The 18,183-nt window shown below is 36.9% G+C and overlaps 1 protein-coding gene across 1 annotated transcript in view; it reads left to right on the top strand.

Moving 5' to 3' along the window:
- The window catches only part of HACD2 (3-hydroxyacyl-CoA dehydratase 2), an 82,532-nt gene extending 72,888 nt beyond the window's left edge, over positions 1-9,644 (top strand). Inside the window, exon 7 of the mRNA XM_074301419.1 lies at positions 8,162-9,644. Coding sequence (XP_074157520.1) covers positions 8,162-8,244 — 83 coding nt within the window. The 3' untranslated portion in view covers positions 8,245-9,644. The remainder of the gene's footprint in view (positions 1-8,161) is intronic.
- The last annotated feature ends 8,539 nt before the right edge of the window (positions 9,645-18,183 follow it).

The raw sequence follows: 18,183 nt of genomic DNA, 5'->3' as shown, positions 1-18,183 counted from the left end.
TTTAAAATATGTGGAGAACCCATTCATTGTCATTTTGATACCTCAAGTATCAAACTTAATATTACTGTGGGCTGCTGTTGTTGCAGAGATATACTGCATGAGCAAATACTCCTTGTGTTCCTTTTTCGGTTTCACAAGACTGATAACTTCTCAGCAGAATCCTACTAGCTAGGACTTAGTATTCAGATAGGTAGATAATACGTTTATAAAGCTTTAATTTGTATTAGACACAAGTAGCTCTAGTTCTTCTTTTTCCTGTAGCACTCAAGTATAAAGCCCAGAAAAGCACTTCCCAAGCAATTATGAATTTTATACTCACATTAACTACCTGGTAACTATAGCCATCAGAACCTTCCTTCCTCCCAGCTGCTTCTACCTATTTTCTTGTAGGTGGTGTAGTAGTTAAAATGCTGGGTCTGGAATTAGGGAGACCCAAGTACAGCTATGATCTTCTACTATCCCTGAACAAGTTATTTAAACTGCTCTCTGCCTCATTTTCCTCAACTATAAAATAAAGGTCATAACAGCACCTACCTACAGTGTTGTGAGGATCAAATGAGAAAATATTTGTAAAACACTTAGCACAATCCCTGATCCATAGTAGGTGTTGTGCAAAGGATTATTTCCTTTTGACTTCCCCTGTCTTCTTCCCCAATGAATGTAGTTATGTGTTTTCCCTTGTACCTGAGACTGGTTTAAGTTGGAATCTACCTTGCCCTTCTTATCCCTGTTCCTCCACCTCCCTTGATTCAGTCCCAGCACTGTTTGGGTGATAATATCTCCAGTGTTGTGTTTTGGGACTGAAAGATGATGCTACATCAGGACTCAGATGTGGTTAGAGACACAGCTCTGACACTAACTGCTTTTGCTTTACAGAGGGTGCAGTGGGTTGGACTGAATGGCCTCTAAAGCATCTTCTAGCCATAATCTATGAATCATCTCCCCTTTGGGACTGCTGCTACTCCATTGGCAAAGCCCAAGAGACTCTTAGAAAAGCCTCTGAAATAGAACTGAATCCATTTCAGTCCTTTCTTTGTCCAGAGAACCACTATTATCACCTCTCTGTACAATTTCTTTTTCTCTTGAAGAGTTGAAATATAGAAAGTGAGGAGGGGAAGCACCAAAAGGGAGCAAGGAAGCCTTTTATATCCTCCCCACTTTATTATGTATTATTGCTAAGAGCTTTAAAAAAAAAAAAAAAAAAAAAAAAAAAACCTCAGTCAGTACCAGGTTCTGGCCTTATATGGAGGACTGTCCGTGAGGAGACCGCTTGTGAAATGACATTGCTTCTGAGGTGGGAAGCACAGGGGCGAACCTTTTATTCTCTTCTCTCTTCATCGCCTAATGTAGCTAGCAGTAAAAACCCGTAGAAGTATAGCCCCCATGGGGTTATATTGGGGCAGGGGAGGAATTGTAAATCTGCATTGTATTCCATAATAAACCACTGAGGAGGGAAACCATCCTTAGGAACTAGAAGTGGTGACAGTCACAAGGGGCTTATACTCCTACAGGTCAAGCCCAAGGGCCTTTTAGAAAAAAAAAGGGGAAAAATAGTGACAGGAATCCAGCCTTAACTAAAAAACATCCTGTTTTTGCTCTATAACCAATAGCCTGCTTTCCCAGGCCCCTAGGATTTCTGGGAGCCACTGACAAGGACTTGGAACTGGCAAGATCCCCATTCCCACCGGTTATCCCTAGTCTAGCTGCCAGGCCACAGAAAGACTAGAAGTATTTCTGAAATTCCAAGTTGAGACTCCAAATACATTTTTCTGTAGAATTGTTGCACATTAGTGACATTACTATATTACTCTATGTAAAGGTTAAATGGGCTTTTGGGGTTGACCAAAACTAACCTTCTTATAGAATTCTGGGAAAACACCAGCCAATATCAATTAACTTTTAGAACATACTTCATTCTTAATTTAAGAACTGTCATAATCAATTTGCTCTTATTCAAAAAATATCGCTAGACCACAAAACATGCAGTCATGATATCTTTTCCTATTTGTGTCTGTTTATAACTGTTTATCTAAACTTTTCATTTCCTACTCTTTATAATAGGCAATACCATAAATCCAGTTCAAGCAACAATTAATCCTTTATTTAGCACCTAAAACTGTCTTTTAATGAGTCTCAGGTTAGAAGTGACAAGTTTGACTGCTCTGAATAAAGCACTACTTATTTTTGTGTTAAATGCACCGATCTAAGTCCTATGCCAATTTTGAAGAATTATTCAACTAAGTAATTCTTCATGAAAAAAAAACAAATTTGCATTTATTTTTCAGTACTGTATTAGCCTGCCATGCTTGTTGGTGATAGAACCTGGATAACAAAAAAATTTTTTCAAGTATAAAACAGAGTTGGTTTGGGGATATGTGAGATGGAGCTTATCGAATAAAAGGAAGAACAGTAGCAGATTTTTAAATATTTAAGTAAATAAAAGAAAATTACAGTAATTTTATTTTTAAATAAATTTTATTGATATTTTATTACTTCACATGTATTTTACCTTTCTCCCTCTTCTATGAAATAATTTCTTTTGTAATTCTGCATTAAAAAGAGGAGGAAAGGAATCAAGTTCAGCAAAACTAACCAACATGTCTCCCAAAATATGACAGTACCTGCAATCTTCCACAACCTTCATTCCCTGCTTTTACAAAGAAGTAGGGAGTTGTTTTCTCATAGCTCTTCATCTTGATCTTTATATTATCACAGTACAGTTTTGATTGTTTTGGTTTCATTGTTGTAGTCATTGTTCATGTCACTTTCTAGTTTCTGTTGACTTATTTCATTTAAGTTCACATAAATTTTCCCATTCTAGATGATGGTTTTCATCACTTTTATGATTTCCTACAATACACTAATATTTTATAATATTTATGGCCCTTTGTTTAGCCATTTCCTAGTTGATGGGCATTTCTTTTGTTTTCAATTCCTTGCTAGCACAAAAAATGTTGCTATTAGTATTTTTGGTGTATGTGGGCCTGTTGTTTTTGTTATTGAACCCTTTGGGGTAGATAAAATTATAGTTTTACACTTGGGGAAAAAAATGGCCTGATCCATTACAACAGATGGTTTTTTTTTCCCCATTCCAAACTATTTTCATATTAAAACAAAATGCATTTGCATTGTGTCCTTGAATCTTAGATTCAGAGCTAATAGGAGTCTCTCATTTCTTTCCTTTTCCAATTTTTTACATTTTTTCTTTTTTTCTTTTTAATAATAGTTTTTTATTTCAAAAATATATGCAAAGATAGCTTTCAACATTCATCCTTGCAAAACCTTGTGTTCCAGATTTTTCTCCTTACCTTTCCTCCTATCTTGTCTACTAAACAGCAAGTAATTCAATATATGTTAAACATGTGCAATTCTTCTATACATATTTCCACAAATATCATGCTGCACAAGAAAAATCAGATCAAAAAGGGGAAAAATGAGAAAGAAGACAAAAACTCAAGCAAACAACAACAAAAAAAGATGAAAATACTATGTTGTGATCCACATTCAGTTCCCACAGTTCTGTAAGTCTCTCAAGGAGGCTTTTATTTCATATACAGATTTCTCCTTGATTTTTCTGTAGTTTGGATGCCAGTGTGCTGAAAAGAAGAAAAGTTGTAATTAATCTTTAGTTGGGCATTTAACCAGTTCCTTCAAATAAGCCACTTCCTATCCTGATGCAGGAATTCCTTCTTCTTCCTCTTCTTTTGCATTTGGGGTTAAATGACTTGCCCAGTGTCACACAACTAGGAAGTCTGAGGCTGAATTTGAATTTGAATTTGAACTCAGGTCCTCCTGACTCCATGGCCTGTGCTCTTTCTGCTGTGCCATTTCGCTGCCCCATAAGAATTTCTTTTTAAAGTGTCCCTAACACATATTTGGTCTGTATTTTACTTACTTGAGTGACAGTCACAAATTTTCAAAGGTGTCCTTTCTATTGTTGAACATCTCCAGAGGTTAGGGATTTTCTCAGTGTAAGATATAAAAGTCTTTTTTCCCATATGCCCAAAAGCCTATTACACTGTGTTTAAACTTTGACTCAGTTGGTCAATATGTTGGCCTGGCATCTTTTATCTCCAAATTTATATCTAATTTTGGAACAAAATATTTTGTTCCCTTCTAAAGTAACTTAAGAGATCACAGAACAATTGAGATCATATTTTGGTCAAGTGAGACCCTGATATAATAATGAGGCCCACTTGTAATCACCTGCCCTAAAGATAAATCTCATTTAGTATTTTCAGGGTGACTTGTGACATGAAATAGATTATCTGTGGTTCTGCTGTTCTGGGGAAAATCCATTGAGGTTAACTCAAATGCATCATCTGGATCTGTCTTCTGTCTCCTAGAGTACCAGTTGTATATTTTGTGTTTTCTACTCCATGTAACATTGTTTTAGGTCATTTTAAATCATTTTTATTTCATAATCCTCTTTTTCTACCATCCTAGAATGCATTCCTTGCTTTCTTTGCTAATTCTTTTTCTGGAAATAGAGTTTCTGACAAAGAAGCATGACCTTGGGATGTATCTTCTTTCTTAATAGAGAGATCCCTTCATTTTCCTCTAAATGTATTTACCTCACACCTGCCTTCTTGAAGTTCATTTACCACATTTCTGCCCACTCACCCAGCTCCAGAGCATCTTCCGGTAATTCATCCTCATCTGTTTGACATCTCATTATCCAAAAGAGCTTAGTGTCATTTACCAACTTGGAGATTTTACTTTGCAATCCCTCTTTAGTCATAAAAGAGTGAAATAAAGCTGGTCTCAGTTAGAGTCCCTGAGAGAGTCTACTGTTTAAGCTTTTCCACCTGGAACAAAGTATCTTCATCCCTTTGTTTCCTGTCTCAAAAAACTACACTAGTAGTTTCCTGCCCTTGATCCAGTTGTCCTCCCAGTGCCTGAATTTTTAAATTCAGAATTTTAAAATTTTGTCTCGGGTATGGAAAACTTATTATGGATGTTTTAATAAATGATGCCTATTACTTTCTCATTATCTGCAAGCTTTGGTTTTATCATTTTTTTAACCCTCCCAAGAGAGTTTTAATGGATTAGTCAGATTTGATTTTCACTTACATCTCTTCTCACAGAGTTCTGATTTCTTAAATATTCTGTCATCTTACTTTTTATTATGGCTTCCAATAGTTATCTGTGACTGACTTCTTCTGTCTAGAGTCCCCAGAGCTGCAGTGCAGCTCTGCTTATGTATGGGAGTTATGTTGACAAGATTATTATCATTTGTAAATTGGGGTCCATTTGGACTACCCACTTCACAGATATATCCTAGAGTCCCTTCAGAACTTTTGGCGTAATGCTCTCACATCCTGGTGATGTATCTAAGTGTTCATCTAGTTTCTTATTGTGTTCTAGGCCTTCCTGTGAATTTACTAGGATCTGCCTTTATCAAAAGAATTTGGGAGTACCCCTCTAAACATTCTTAGATTTTTCTATGACCTTCCTAACTGTAGTTTGCACCTCACTAGTGATATTTTTGTGTCTTTATTATACTTTTGGGAATGATTCAATAATTTAATTCTGCAAACATTTATTAAGCATCTACTATATGTCACACTCTGCTAAGCACTGAGATACAGATACAAAAAAGAAAAACAGTATCTGTCCTCAAAAAGCTTACTATCTAGTGGGAGAACACAGCACATTAAAGGGAAGTAAGAGTGGACAACAGAGGACTCCTGGCAAGGGCTTATCATATTCATAGAGTTCAAATCAAGTTACAGATGGAAAGTGGAGAGTTAGCTGCCTTTTGCCCCAAGTGATTCAGTATTTTTGCCACATGTAGGCCTAATGTGTAATGAATGCTCAGTCAGCTATGAATACAAATTAAGGTCATCAAAAATCAATATCAATGTAAAGACATTTTGTTTCAAGAAGCTTCCTTCTCTGTGACAAATTATAGGGGATTTCAGCAATGTCCTCTGAGTCATTTCCCCGATCTTTTGGGAAGCTATGAATAAGCCCACCTGAAACTCCCTCATTTTAAAGCATTGGTGGGCCAGAGGTGAAAGTGGACACTTACAGGAGGTTTTAATAATTAGGTGTTTCTCCACAAACAGAAGGGATTTTTCCTTGAAATAGGGAGGCCTTCTTTATGATTCACTATTAGGAAATCTCACAAGACTTCCCTACAGTTTTTCTTCTCTGTCTTCACTACCAAAAAAACCACCCATGATTATTTTAGGGTCCTGGCAGCCCCTACTCTGGACATTTGAGTAATTCAATTGCAGTTCTGTCTCTGGCACTGAGCCATCATGGAAGTGTCTGGGAAGAAGGGAACAAAAACCCACTGCTCTATCCCCATTCTCAGCCTCTGGTATAGCTAAAACAATCTGTTCCTTAGTTTCTTCATCAGCAACTGAACTGCCTCCAAAGTTAAGAGAAAAGTGGGATCTCTTCCCCACCCAAAGAAATTGTTACTATCCTTTCATATCTTTTTATCCTTCATAGTATTTGTGAAGCTCCAGGGCCTCAATAAATTACCTGCTGCAAACCAATTACAGCAAGTAACGTTATAGATATTTGGGTGGTTTCTTTTTTAATCCCCATAGTTCTTTTCTAAGGCCTCTGAAATTTGGAGAAATGTTAAATTTCTCCAATTTCTTTAGATTTTTTTTTCATCAAAATCATTTTCTCACAGACTAATATTCAAAAAGAATGCCCCGGCTTTATCAGTAATATCTTTCATTTCAGTGTGAGACTTTATAGAATCACAGAGCATTAGAGCTAGAAAGAATTTTTCTTCTCATTTGGCCTACCTTACAGATAAGAAAACTTGAGGCCCAGAGAGGCCAAGTGAATTAACCAAAATCACACCAAAATCACCCTAAGACTTTCCTTCTACACTCCTGCCTTCTTTTTTTTTTTTTTTTTTTTCATATTGATCTGGTTGTATGAACTCTGCATTCCCTGTACCGTACCCCCAGTTAGTAATAAGTACCTTCTCCTTTCCCCTACTGATCTGTACTTATGTGTTATAGCTGTTTGCCTCTCTTAACCCCTCTCCCCCAGGGAAAAGAGCTTCTCCCCTGCAACTGTTAGCATAGACTGTGCACACAGTAGGTGCTTAGTCAGTATTTACTGAATTGATCAAAGTCTGGTGAATGACAACATATGGGTTTGAACTTAAAAAAAAAAAAAAACCAATCTGGAAACCACTTAATCCTGAGTTATCTGATTAATGTAACCTAAATTAATACTGATCTTTATTTTTCAGAATTAGTGAACTGAGTTTAAACAGTGCCTAAATTTGAGCCTAGCACACATATGAAGAAATAGACATTTTTATCACTTTTCCCTTTCAAAACATCTCTTAATTTTAATTAAATCAAATAACCATCTTTTTGTCTCCTCAGGCCCCCTATAGTTCTTTACTTACCAGAATAGGTCAATTTCCTAGTCTTCTTCATAAACCTACTCAAGAACCATTCTTTCCATGTCAATAATTCCATTTCAGTAGTACTCTTGACTACATGCTGACTGTTTTAGGACTAGCCTTGCTAAGCTTGGAAAGGCTCATCAGGTTATTTGTCCAGAGTATCACTTGAGCATAGTCTGTGTTGCCATGGCCAGCAGAAGTAGCATGTGGCCAAAATTACAAATCCTTGAAATTTTAAAATCACTCTACTTAAAATGTCAGGCAGTCTAAACCTTGAGCTCTCTACCTTACCCCGTCGTTTGAGGTCCAGGCCCAGCTCTTATAAATGGCTCACACATGTCTTAGCCTCCTCACTTATAAAAAGCCCACCCAGCCTACCTCACCAGGTTTTTATAAGTAGAAAGGAAAGCCTTTGGGAAAAATCTGAAAGGCCCAGCCAGCTGCAATGTGACACTGTTGTTATGACTTGTACTAGGAGTGACTGCCATCTGCCCAGCTGTGCCCTCTAGCCTTTTGGCCAAAAAATAAAGAGCAAATTGTTTACCACTTCTTTCCAGTAAACATAACTCTACATTTGATTTATTCTGTCATGTGGAGTGCTCTTTGTTCCTCAATCTACTGCCCTGTCATTCCCTTCCCCCCACTCCCTTTGCCAGGTACTACATGAGGAACAAGAACATGCTCTCTTTCACTAAGGGTGCTTCTATGACAGGGGGCTTTCCAAAATCACTTTTAATTTGAGCTATTAATAGTATTGTGTTTCCTTTGCAGTTTTTCCTCAGCTGTACTTGCACATGATACATCAGAGAAGGAAGGTCCTTTCTCATCCTGAAGAACACAAGAAATATGAATGATTCCTGCTCTCCCCCCAAAACTCTCTACAGATCAAAAATGCTGCAGACTTTTTGAGTTCCCAACATGTTTCATAGAGAAGAATAAGCAAGGACTATTTTCAAATACTTAAAAAAAAAAATTTTTTTAATGTGGCTAGTGGACCTGGGATTTACAAAGAGTTATTACATGAAACACACTGGAATATCTTGTCGGCATGCTTTTTCAACCAGAAATTCCAAAAATGTAAGATGGGGGAAGGGTTGACATGTTATATAGTTTCCCTTCTCTTCCTATATCTGCTAAATATCCTTTATACTAAATGCTTGAGAGTTATAGTCCAAGTGATAAAAAGTTGTACCACCTCAATGCCCGGCTTGAATTATAGTTCTGTTTTGTTTCTGCAGTATATTTAGCCTTGCCTTTTCAAAGTGCTTGACTGCATGCTGGAAACTGTATGTATTGCTGGAATGACAAACCTTATTCTTGGGAATGCTCTGAGGTTCTGACTTGGGACCATAGTAGTGTTACCCCACATCTAGTAAGTGAATTGCAATGGACAAACCTGTGGAACAAAGAGGTAATATCTGGCCCAAGAGGCAGCAAATTCCGATTTTAGCCCAGGTTACAGTTCTGTAACTAACTGTTATTATCTCTTCTGGGAGACCTCCATTTACGCAGTCATTGCCATCTCTCAGAGAGGGACAGTTGCTTAAATGTCTGTAGGTCCTGAGAGGCCCAGCCTCGGTCAGTATTTCCTTCGAAATTGTTCCTTCATTCTCAAAGAAGCCCCTGACATCAGGGAGGTGATGCCATGACAAGCAAATGAATTGGATTTAAGGGAGAACAGGGTAGGAAAAGTCACCTGCCTCACTCTCCCTTTCAGAGCCCCTGAGGATTAGTTCTCAGGCTGGAACAAACTCCTTAAGGCAATTCACTAACATTTAACTTACACAATAAAACTACTAAGAAACCCCTTGATATGAACTTTCCCTAATATTAACCCATTTCAGAATTTAGCCAGCAAGGTACAGAAAGAAAAAGAAAAGTTCCGGAGCAGGAGGTCTTGGCAGAAGTATATATAGTTCCAGAAACCAATCTGGGATAGCTTTTCTTATGTCTCTATAATTTTTCGATTATCCAGCTCTTCTCTATCTGTACATTTCCTTGGGAGTGATTCTTTTTTCAACACCTACTATGTTATGAGAACAGAAGCAGTAAAAAAAATTAAAATTGGGAAGTAATGAACCCAAGCATTGTCAAGCTTCTTTGTTTCACTTACAAACTTCATCCTTTTTAATTACTCACCTGCTAATTTAGTGGCATTGTCTAAAACCTTTAAAGAAGAAATTGCATTAAAATTGGAAAGTTAATCTTAGATACTCATCAGAATCTAAATAAAGTTTGGTCTCTGGAGCCTTTATCCAATTGGTTTTGGTTGAGTGTTAATGGTAATTAAACAAATGTCTGGTCTGTAGAGTAATTATCATTTTAAGTATATTTGCTAAGATCAGATGAGTGTTATAATGGAAAACCAAGCTTAACCTTTTTTTTTAAAAATGCTTGTTTCATAGTTTGCAAGCTAAGAAGGAAAATAAATAGGAAATATGCAAATTGCATCTAAAGCCCAGGTAGGAGAAAATGCAGTTGGATTAAACAATGCAGGACTTGAGTCAGTAAGACCTGAGCCTAACTCCTGCCTCAAACGTTGTGTGACCCTGGGCAACTCACTTAACCTCTCTGTGCCTCAGTTTCCTCATCTGTAAAATGGGGATAATAATAGCACCTACCTCCCAGGGTTGTTGTGAGGATCAGATGAATTAACATATTTAAAGCGCTTTTCAAACTTTAAAGTGCTGAATAAATGCTAATCATTATTTTTTTTAAAAAACAAGTCAGTTGAGGGTTTGAATTTTTAAATTTTGCTTCAATTTTAGTGAGATTTATGCTGGGTGTGTCAAGGGACAGAATTGGTTTGGTTTTGAGTTGGCATGGAAATTCTTCACCATATCAGGTAATCTTAAATTACATTAAATGACTTTTGACCCCAAATTCTCTTTTTCTCTTTTTTTCCTTCCACAAAAATTTGATACACTTACGAAATGGAAACAATATGGACTACACCTACTTTGTTATGGGGGAGGAGGGAGAAACTACTTGATTTTTTTTCTTGGTAATAGTTTGGGGAATTGCAGAAGAGGAAGAAGAATGGAAATTGAAAAAAATGCAGAAAGCAAGGAGTTTGTTCTGAGTAATCCTGTTTGTTTAAGAGTCTTTGCTTTGGAATTGTATTATCATTCATGATAAGTAGACCTGTGCAAACTAGGGCACCTCATTGAATTTGATTTGGATAATAAAAACAAAGCATAATCCTTTTTCAAATAAGGTCTCAAGGGGAATTTTATATTATATTAAATATTTTCCCCTTCCCCATTACAACATCTGAACGACTCATAAGGTAGGCAAGTAAGGCATAGCAAGATATCCTTTCCATATTATTTCTTAATAACTGGCTTCTCAAATCTCCATCACAACTCAATTTCCTATTTGAAATAGTAGTATTCTTTTGTAAGCTAAGTCCATCCCATCTCACAGAGACCAGCATCTTTTTTAAGTGCAATTCACAAAAAAAAAACATGGAATTTTGGTGGGAATTTTGTCTGACTTCAAAGTTTTCTTGATTTCAAGATAGTCAGAAGAATTTTCTTTGCAACTGACTGAATTTACTTATCTTCAGATAGGCTCCCTGCAGGAGCCCCTTTCTTACAATAAGTGAAGTTTCTTTGAGGTGTATAGTAGTGCTTTGTAGATGTGGGCTCCTCATCTGCAGCTTGCTATGCTCCATTTGCCAATTAGGACCATTCTTTTGAGCATTTATCAAAAACATTCTAAAGACTTTTCTCCTAACAGTAAACTTCCAACATGAAAATTTCACCTACAGTGATAGGTGTATATGAGCAAATTGAATGCATATTAAAATTTGCTTAGTAATCATTCACTGATGAAGAAAGAGAAATGGACAAAGAATTTATCAAACCATGTCAAACTGAATGCATTTCCATTGAAATTTGGATGAAAATTACACATTTGCATATACATATATATGTATATGTGTATATTTAGTCTTTTTGTATTTTTCTATGTTGTGAAAATTAACCTAATTTTATAAGTGATTCACTAAAACTATATAAGTTAAATGTATTTTGTATATTTAGAAATCAGGAGATCAAAAACTATGCTTCAACTTTTTAATGCATGCACTTGGAAACTTTCTACTGGATAATGTTATTGTGATAATAAGTCTAATTCATAAAATACTGATTGTGTGTTACATTTAAAAATAAACTGATGTCCCATCTGTCTGGGTTTGAAATACCAATGATATGAATTGTTCTCCATATGAAGTCAATCTCAATTATTAGTAATCTTTATCAGCTATATCAGAAAGCAAGAATATAAGTGAAAGCCCAGGTTTTCTGGATTTAGGCTTTCTATTCGGCCTAAACCTTAAAGAAAAAAGAAAATGATTTTAGGAATAATATTCATAATGTTTCTTTTGGCCATTAAATTAATCAGTAGTAAATAATAGGATAGGAAATGTTTCCTGTTTGCAGGTCATTGCAAACTTTGCAAGTGTTAATTTCCATATTCATTTATACTATGCTTGGGACCTACTTAATACCTTAAATCTAGGGTTCTGGGACTATGGCCCAGCTAGGGTTACTGAAATCTAGAAGGCTTACAAGCACACAGTCCTTAAAGAAATAGAGACAACCCAGGCTAGCGCCTAGTTAGCATGAATGTTTAGCTAAATCTAATAGGAAGTTACCAGATGACCCACTTCCTCCCCAGATGACACCCCCCTCAACTCCACTGACCAGTTTACTCCCCTGCTAGTCTCCCCAGCCTTCCACTCCCTCTAAGCCTGGAATTTCACGTGGGCCCAGGTTTTCTCTCTGCCAGTGTGCCTTACGCCCAGAGATCTTGAGTCTTCCATCACCAGATTTGTGTTTAAAGTTGATCTGAGATTCCCTCTTCAATGCTGCTTGTTCTAGGTGCCAGAATTGCTAGTTAAGGCTGCTCCATCAAGTTAAAGGGTCATGACTATGAGTGTTGACATGGTGGACATCATCTGCTTCAGCTACTTCATTTGACAGATGAGGAGGCTACTTCATTATGACAGATAGAACACTTGTCCTTATTCACACAATTACTTAGTGTCAGAACCAGAATCCAGGACTCTGCTTCTTAAGCCCATTCATTGTTCTACCCACCATACCATAACACTGCTCTGTGTCTCAGAGCGAAAGCCTTGCAGTTCTATTCATAAAGTTATTTTTTTCTTAGTGGTTTTAACCCAAACCTAGTGACTGGCTTATTTTGTAATAAAATGTTTTCTAAGCACTTCTTAGAATCAAAGCATATGAGTTCAAACACTGGCTCTCCCACCATTTAACACTTGTGGCCTTGAATTTCTAGTGCTACATTTATGGTCTTGTCACTCAACTTGGAAAGATCTGATTATTAAAATTTCCCTGAAACATGTTAGCCATTAAACATTTGTTAAATGTCAGTAAGTACTGGGGATACAAAGGAAAGTAAAAGACAGTCCTTGTGCCCTCAAGGAGCTCACAGTCTAAGGGAGGCAATTATTCAAGCATTTCTTAAATTTAGTAATAGGCCCTCAGCTGTTGTTCAGTTACTCTTTATGACCCTATTTGGGGTTTTCTTACAGATACTGGTGTGGTTTGCCATTTCTTCAGCTTATTTTACAGATGGGGAAACTGAGGCAAACAGATTAAATGACCTGCTTGGATTCAAGGAGATAACAGCTTCTGGTGTGTGATCATAGGCAAGTTAGTTCTTTATTTCTCTGTGCCTCAAGCAGCTCCCCAGGATAAAACAGAAAGAGACTCAAAATCCAGTAAGACTAACCAGTACTTCCTTCTACTAATCAGTACTTCTAATCAGCTTCTTAGACTGGTTTGTGACCTCATATGGGGTCTCATAACCAAATGTGGGGGGTGTGAAATTATGACATCAATAAATGTTTGATTTGTATCCCTATTTTATATACCAATATAACCAGAGTTATATCATGATTTCTCGGGCAAAAAAAGAGTCGCAAGAGTGGAAAAAATTTAAGTCCTGTCCTAGGGTACTTAGGGTAAACATCACAACATGAGGTCACAAGTAATGTAAAGAGAGGCAGGGAGATTCAGCATGGTCTAAGAAGACCTGGCTCAAAAAAGAGATAAAACAGCAAAGAGCAAGTGTATATTCGCACACGTAAATTTGGAAGGGAAAACAACAGAGTAGTGTTGGAGATTAATACAAACTGTAATGGAGATTTATAGTTATGCAGAAGCCTCTTTCTGGTCTTTAAGAAAAGTGTTCATAGTTGCTGATGTTCTTCAAATTTGTATAATTATTATAAATATGTATTTTTGTTAAATATGTATTTTAAATAAAAGTCTATACTAAGATCTTTGGTTAGGGGTGCAGTAGGGGGAGGGAAGAAAACAAGATCTGGCTGTATCTTTTCTATAACATCCCATTAATTCTAGTCAGACCAAGTGTAATTATTTTTCCTCTTGCTTGGTCTTTTGTGGCCTACTCCTCAGCTCACCTGAGTTGGAGAGAAAAGTACATATCTGATCATTAATTGGGAGTCCAGCTCCCAACTTTAAATCAAAAAGGGCCTACCTTCACCAGAGAAAGTTGCAAGACAATCATGGCCCACTTTTCTGATAGGTTCTTCCTGATGAGCTCTAGGAGGAGATATGAAGGCATATGGCTTTCCAAAGAGCTAGAAGCTAACATATTTTCAATATTTTATCAGGATCCTTTTAAAATCATGCCCTTTCAAAAAGTTATTTGGTGACCCAAAATCATAATAATGGAGAATGAGGCTTTCCATTACAATTTAACTAATTCCCTCCTTTCATGTGTTCTTAGATGTGAAAGGTGGATCTGTTTGCTAAGGAGATCTTACTAATCTGCTTACTAATCAATATTCAACTGCGTCCTTCATTCCTATTTTTACCAACACAGCGATGATATGCAGATGAATTTCTAGATGCTACTTTTTCTTTTGGAGTCAAATGTAAAGGAGGCGGTGATATGGAAGACAGAGTCCTAGTTCTTTCTAGTAGACAAGAAACAGACCTTTATTAATTGACAAACTAGATTATATTGACCAGAATGGTAAAGGCTCTCGCCATGTGAAGTACTTAAAATGAATGAAAAAAAGCATTTATAAAGCATTTACCAGGTGCCAAGTGCTGGAGACACAAATAGTCAGCTCCTGCTCTCAAGAACCTCACCTTCCGTTAAGGGAGGCCTGTTTCAGCTGCTAATCAAATGGAAATGTCCCATATTCTTAAGGTGTAGCAGAAGAGCAGATGTTGATGCTTTTGTGTCATTTCCAGTGATAGAAAAATATCAATTTCAAACATCAAATGATGTAAACACTGGTAGTAAGACTTTTTTTCAAGGTTTTCAGCTGAAGATGTTTAATTTGGAAAAGTGGACCAGGAAATGGCCAACCCCTTCAGTATCTCTGCCAAGAAATCCCCACATGGGGTCACAAAGAGTCATCTTTAGATAAGTACAAGGACCAAACAACAATTTAGAAGAGAAAAAAGGGAGACATGCTTGTTTTCAGATTCTGAGAGCTTGTTATACTGAAGAGAGATTAGATTAGATTTGTTGTGTTCCAGAAGGCAAAATTAAGACCAATGGGTAGAAATTACAGTTCCACAGACATTTAATTGGAAGGAAAGAAACCTAGGTTTGTAGGTCCCTGATGTGCTATGTTTCATTTAAACCAGTAAGCTACTATTTTTCTGCTCCTTGATTTCCTCATGTGTCAGGTGAGGGAATCATAGGCTTCCAGAGTTGGAACAGACTTCAAACATGACCTAAACATTAATTTCATCTACCACTTTCCTAACAAACGTCCCTTTAGCTCTCTTTCGAAGACCTGCAACGATGGAAAACTCACTTCTTCCCCCTAAATGTGCCGTTCCATTCTTAGTGCTAAATGCTAGGAAAAAAATTTTAATATTAAGCAGAAATTTGCCTCCCTGATTTTTCCATCCAGTGATAAAAACAATTCTAATCCTTTCTTGGGAGGCTCCTTACAAGCTGATGTCTTGCCTACTGTCATCACCAGAGGGCAGTAGTTCATAAAGACAGAGTAGTGGTACTAGGTAGAAGGGATCTTACAAACACAAAAATAATAATAGCAGCTAACAATTATACAACGCTTACTATATGTCAGGCATTTGTTTAGCACTTTACCATTATTATTTCCGTTGAGTCTCACAACAATCCTTGGAAGTAGATGCTATTGTAATATATTTTATATATTAGTATAGTTTATATATAATATATATTTTATATATTTAATATTATAATATTGTAAAATACGTAATATATTTTACAAATAAGGAAACTGAAGCAATCTGGTTGAGTGACGTGCCCAGGTTCACACAACCAAGAAGTTAACTGAGTCCTGATTTAAAAACTCAGGTCTTTCTGACATAAAGCAAAAATATTTATGCTTATGAAAATTAGTCAAGAGGGTCAGGGACCCTAAAGAGAAAAAAAACTACCTTTGGCTCTAAAGTATAAACTGCAAGAAAAAAAGGATTTCCTCTTCCTCTCTTCTCCTCCTTTTTCCTGTCCTCCCTCCTCCTGCCAATTGCACTTTATTTGAAAAATAGCAAATTAAGCCCTTCATGTCTTAACAATTACTCTGATCCCAATGCATTTCTACACTTGCCCTCCATGCCAATACCCCATGTTTCCCATTTTAAATACTTAACCTTTTGAAAACCATTAAAAAAAATCAGCAGGTGTTCATGCTCTTATTTATTGGAGAGGCTTATTCATTAATACTCTTTGCCAGCATCCCGGGAGGTCAATCCCAACCCCCTATTCTGGGCTGAGATATTTTTGGAGGGTGGCCTGGGCCATGAGAGAAAATGTCAGGCCACCTTATAAGGCTGTGTCTAGACCAGAGAATTCTTGTCTGCCACATGTTGAGTTCACTGTGGATTTAACTTAACTTGATTCTTGGACTGTAGTTTTTCTCACAGTCTTTAAATGTCTCTGTTAGGGCCTTAGATTATTCTTTTACAAATAAAAATCTGCCCTGAACAGTTGACTATTTTTAAGTAGGACCTGTTTGGGATGTACAGGATCAATGCCTGGGATAATGTCTATGAACCAGTTATCTAGTGCTTTTCAAGAATCTGAAATAAGTAGGTTATTCTTAGATTGTTATATCGATTGGTTTGAGTTAAGTTAGAGAAGAAAGTCTTTGTCAGGTCTGAAAAAGACACATTTTGTTGAGACTTATTCTTTAGCTTCTCAAATAGCTTTTTTGACTCAGAGATCTAAGAGTTAACAATCGTTAGCTGGAGAACAGGCATGTCACCTCAGCTCCAACTTAACTCACTGGTGTCTGTTGATAAACTAACCACAACCAACAGTGGTGGAAGCCTGTAAAAGACTAACATGGCCCCCTTTTCACACTGTTCAGCTTGCTGCTGAAGCCACTGTCAGTGAAGATTATCACTACTTATAGCACTTTGTTATTTCTAAGGATTTTTCCCTATTCCTTTGCTCAGAATAATAACAACAATCCTAATAAACCTATGTTTCTCCTCAGCCCTCACTCCTTCCTCACCACTCTTTCCTGCATTTTACTAGTGGGTCTGCTCCTCCTAGCATAGCTTTTTTTTTTTTTTGTCACATCCCTTGATATATTTCGCCTTAAAATGTTGATTTCCTTCTTTTTGCAAATACTTATCAGTTTACAATGTTACCACAGACTTTCAGAGATGGGAGGGAACTCGGAGATCATCTTGTCCAACCCACCCCCAAACCCCATCTAACAGACTGATCCAAAGAGGGAACATTGCTCCGGATCCCACAAGTATATTTAAGCGTCAGGATAGGGACTGATAATAAGTGTAACTTATCTACATATAAAGGTAATGAATGGCAAAGCCAGGATTTGGACTCAACATTTTTTTAATCCAAATCCAGTAACAATTCTACCCTACCATTGCCTTCATAGATAGTGTGGGCAAGTCAAGTTATGAGTGTTCATGAGGATCTAACTTGAGCTTCTACTTCATGTCTTTACCCCCTAAAACTGTAGCATAGGGGACAGTCAATTGATAAGCAATTATTAAGTACTTGCCATGTCGGGATAGTTACAATTTAAAAAAAAAGGTAAAGATAGTCCCACTCTCAAAGAACTCAACTCTAATAGGAGAGACATAATTGGGGCAAACAAGTATATACAAGCAAAATGTATACAGGATCCATTGGTGATGATTAACTGAAAGAAAGTAGTAGAATTAAGGAGGATCAGGAGCTTCCTATGGAAGACAGGGATTCAGCTGGGACTTGAAGGAAACCAAGAGGCATAGATGAGGAGGGAGAGAATTCCAGGAAAGAACGTTAGTCCATGGGAAAGAGATGTTTTCAGAGACTCCTGGGCAGCATGAACTGACCCGGAGTGAAGTGAACAGAACCAGGGGGTAATTATACTAAGAGAGCACTACTATGAAGACAAACAACTTTGAAAGTCTTCACAATGCTGAACCATAAAAATAAATGACCAGCATGATTCTAAAGACCCATGATGAGACATGCTACTCACCACCTGACAGAGAGATGGGCCAAGGTGGGAATTGGTTTTGATCAATAATGCTTATTTCATACAGGAGTTTTTGTTTCTTTTTATTTGATTTTTAATAGGGGAGAGGGGCAGTTAGCAATAAATAATAGGCCAAAAAAGAGAGAAATTTAAACTTCTTTTTAAAACACAAGGGAACAGAAGGAAGAACAGACATGCTAGACAGATTTGAGGATATTGTGTAGAATTTATTATGTATTTTTGAAGAAAACATGTGAGTTGAATGGACTTTGCCAGTTTCATA

The sequence above is a fragment of the Sminthopsis crassicaudata genome, chromosome 3 (genome assembly GCF_048593235.1).
Source record: "Sminthopsis crassicaudata isolate SCR6 chromosome 3, ASM4859323v1, whole genome shotgun sequence".
Classification (NCBI taxonomy): domain Eukaryota; kingdom Metazoa; phylum Chordata; class Mammalia; order Dasyuromorphia; family Dasyuridae; genus Sminthopsis; species Sminthopsis crassicaudata.
Note: the sequence above shows the minus strand (reverse complement) of the source record. Positions and strands in the feature narration are given on the sequence as shown.